Source organism: Miscanthus floridulus, chromosome 7 (assembly GCF_019320115.1).
Source record: "Miscanthus floridulus cultivar M001 chromosome 7, ASM1932011v1, whole genome shotgun sequence".
NCBI classification, from domain to species: domain Eukaryota; kingdom Viridiplantae; phylum Streptophyta; class Magnoliopsida; order Poales; family Poaceae; genus Miscanthus; species Miscanthus floridulus.
In genome coordinates, this window is record NC_089586.1 from 75224765 (window position 1) to 75227462 (window position 2698).

Sequence of the window (2698 nt, forward strand, 5' to 3'; positions counted from 1 at the left end):
AATTCCTAGAATGCACTATATTACAAGACAGAGGGAGTAGTAAACATACTGTTGTTAAATTAAAGAAACAGAGAAAAGAGAGAATCGGTAGCTCCTGTGGAATATCAATGTGGTTTCCTTGCATCTTTGCATGATAATGACAGCATGTGAGAAATTGCAGGATGATTATCACGGAGGTCGTATTTACCTTCGTGTCACAGCCACCGAATGGATCGTATAAGTTTCCAAAAATAACAGCAATTTCAGTTAAAAATTTTTTAGAGTGAACGATAAATAGCACCTATATATAGACGGAAGGCACAACAAACAAACGAAGTTTGCTTCCAAATAAAGGCACATTTGTTGCCTCCTCTTTGGTTGTCCGGAGAGGAGGAGGAGGAGGAGAAGGAGGCCGTTATCATTAGCCTGGTTGATAATATCGATCTATCTTTCTTGATTGAGTTCCTTTTCGTTCTTTTCCGATATGGTTCCTAGTGTATTAGTTCCATCTTACCAATTAGATGTTGAATCAGATGAAATGCAGAGATTTGTGTTCAATTTTATCATGCTATGACTTCTTGTTTATTGTAAATAAAAAAAAAACATGCTCGCTTTCTCAATCCTATATTGATTTCGTCTTGGTGCATAATAACACCATTTGATGTATGAACTATATGGGCATTGGGCGATGTAGAGGTGTTCATCGGATTAAGGAATGTTTACATTAGAATTATTATGAGTCAGTATGTGTTGTATGATCCTAGGTAATGGAGAAATTAAATTTTATCCTTGAAAACAAATGTCTATTCAATATCTAATTGAACTCGATCAAACATGACAGTCTCCACTTATACAACAATTCACACTTGGAAAACTCTGCTCGTTTGCAAGAACTACTTATAAGTAATTAGCTATTTTTGTATTGACCAAATAATAGGGAGCGGACGACAAAATGCCACGCGGCGGAAAGCCCGCGGCTTCGTCGAAGCCGAACCCCTTCGACTCCGACTCGGACTCCGAGTCTAAGAATAAGCCGGCGGCGAAGAAGTCCGGGGCGTACCAGGCCCCCGCCGACGCCAAGAAGCGGTACAAGGACGGGTTCCGCGACTCGGGCGGGCTGGAGAACCAGTCGGTGCAGGAGCTGGAGCACTACGCCGCGTACAAGGCCGAGGAGACCACCGACGCGCTCGCCGGCTGCCTGCGCATCGCCGAGGACATCAAGCAGGACGCGTCCGACACGCTCATCACGCTGCACAAGCAGGGGGAGCAGATCAGCCGCACGCACGAGAAGGCCGTCGAGATCGACCAGGACCTCACCAAGAGCGAGTCGCTTCTCGGCAGCCTTGGAGGCTTCTTCTCCAAGCCATGGAAGCCCAAGAAAACGAGGCAGATCAAGGGACCGGCACAGGTGTCACGAGGTACCCTACCCTACCTACGACGACGATCGTGTCCTATATATCTACATACACTGAAACTGAAACAAACTGAATAATGAAATGAAACAGATGACTCCTTCAAGAAGAAGGCCAGCCGCATGGAGCAGAGGGACAAGCTCGGGCTGAGCCCGCGAGGGAAGCGCGATCCTCGCCACTACGCCGAGGCCACCGATGCCATGGACAAAGTCCAGGTTCGTGGCTGCATGCTCTGCTCACTGATACCAAGACGAAATCGATTGCGACCCGGCAGCTAGCTACTAAGCCATGTTAATTTGTGAATCTTGCAGATCGAGAAGAAGAAGCAGGACGACGCCCTCGATGACCTCAGCGACGTGCTGGGCCAGCTCAAGGGCATGGCCGTCGACATGGGCTCCGAGCTTGACAGGTGAGCTTGAGTTGCTGAACCAGATCGAGTAGCTCAATATTCTCGATCAGCAATCTTTGGATCTTGGATGGCAATGCTGCTGCTAGTACTGTCGAAGTAATTTGTTCTGCCCAACATTTCAGGCAAAACGAAGCGCTGGATAATCTGCAAGGAGACGTGGACGAGCTCAACTCCAGGGTGAAGGGAGCCAACCAACGTGCGCGCAAGCTAGTTGCCAAGTAGGCCGCCTCACACGTGGGAACGAAGGGGACCGGGGAGCTTGCATTTCTTGGGTTTCCATGGTCTGCATCACGAATCGCCCTCGAGGCTGGCACAGGGTTTAATTGCTTGTAACGTGTAGTATTGCTCTCCATTACATAGAGAGCGTCTTTTTGTTCAACACAGAAAATGTTCTTTTTCCTTGTTGACCAAAGTACGTACGTACGTACGTATGTATGTATGTATGTATGTATGTATGTATGTATGTATGTATGTATGTATGTATGTATGTATGTATGTATGTATGTATGTATGTATGTATGTATGTATGTATGTATGTATGTATGTATGTATGTATCGTCACGAGCATATCAAGAGATTAAACCACCACTCCATTTAGGCCACAAAATGACTCACATGACTCCCAATAACAACTTTGATCATTAATTTTATTACATTAATTATATGTATAAAAATATAGCAAGAATATTCTTTTGTGAAGCTACTTTAGGGAGAAATGGACTCGCATGAATTTTAAAGATCCAAATTAAGTCAACACGCACATAGTAATTTCTAATAAAACTGAAATGGCACCGTGTGCACCTAAATCAAGTGTCCTGCAAAATTCGAGTTTTAGAATTAAAACAAGATAATGTCACACGTGCAAAAGATGATAGGGATGGATTCTTTCACCAGATAC

At 44.9% G+C, this 2698-nt stretch overlaps 1 protein-coding gene across 1 annotated transcript; it reads left to right on the forward strand.

The window, feature by feature from the left end:
* Nucleotides 1-313: 313 nt before the first annotated feature.
* LOC136463470 (SNAP25 homologous protein SNAP33-like) lies at nt 314-2406 on the forward strand. The gene is made up of 5 exons (XM_066462467.1): nt 314-408; nt 917-1397; nt 1485-1606; nt 1703-1800; nt 1923-2406. The coding sequence occupies exons 2-5, from the start codon at nt 932-934 to the stop codon at nt 2020-2022; spliced, it is 786 nt and encodes a 261-aa protein (XP_066318564.1). The 5' UTR covers nt 314-408; nt 917-931; the 3' UTR covers nt 2023-2406.
* Nucleotides 2407-2698: the final 292 nt, after the last annotated feature.

Coding starts and splice junctions, on each gene's coding strand:
- LOC136463470 (XM_066462467.1), top strand. CDS start 932: ATGCCACGCGGCGGAAAGCCCGCGGCTTCGTCGAAGCCGAACCCCTTC. Junction 1,607..1,702: donor ATGCCATGGACAAAGTCCAG/GTTCGTGGCTGC, acceptor TGAATCTTGCAG/ATCGAGAAGAAGAAGCAGGA. Junction 1,801..1,922: donor ATGGGCTCCGAGCTTGACAG/GTGAGCTTGAGT, acceptor CCAACATTTCAG/GCAAAACGAAGCGCTGGATA.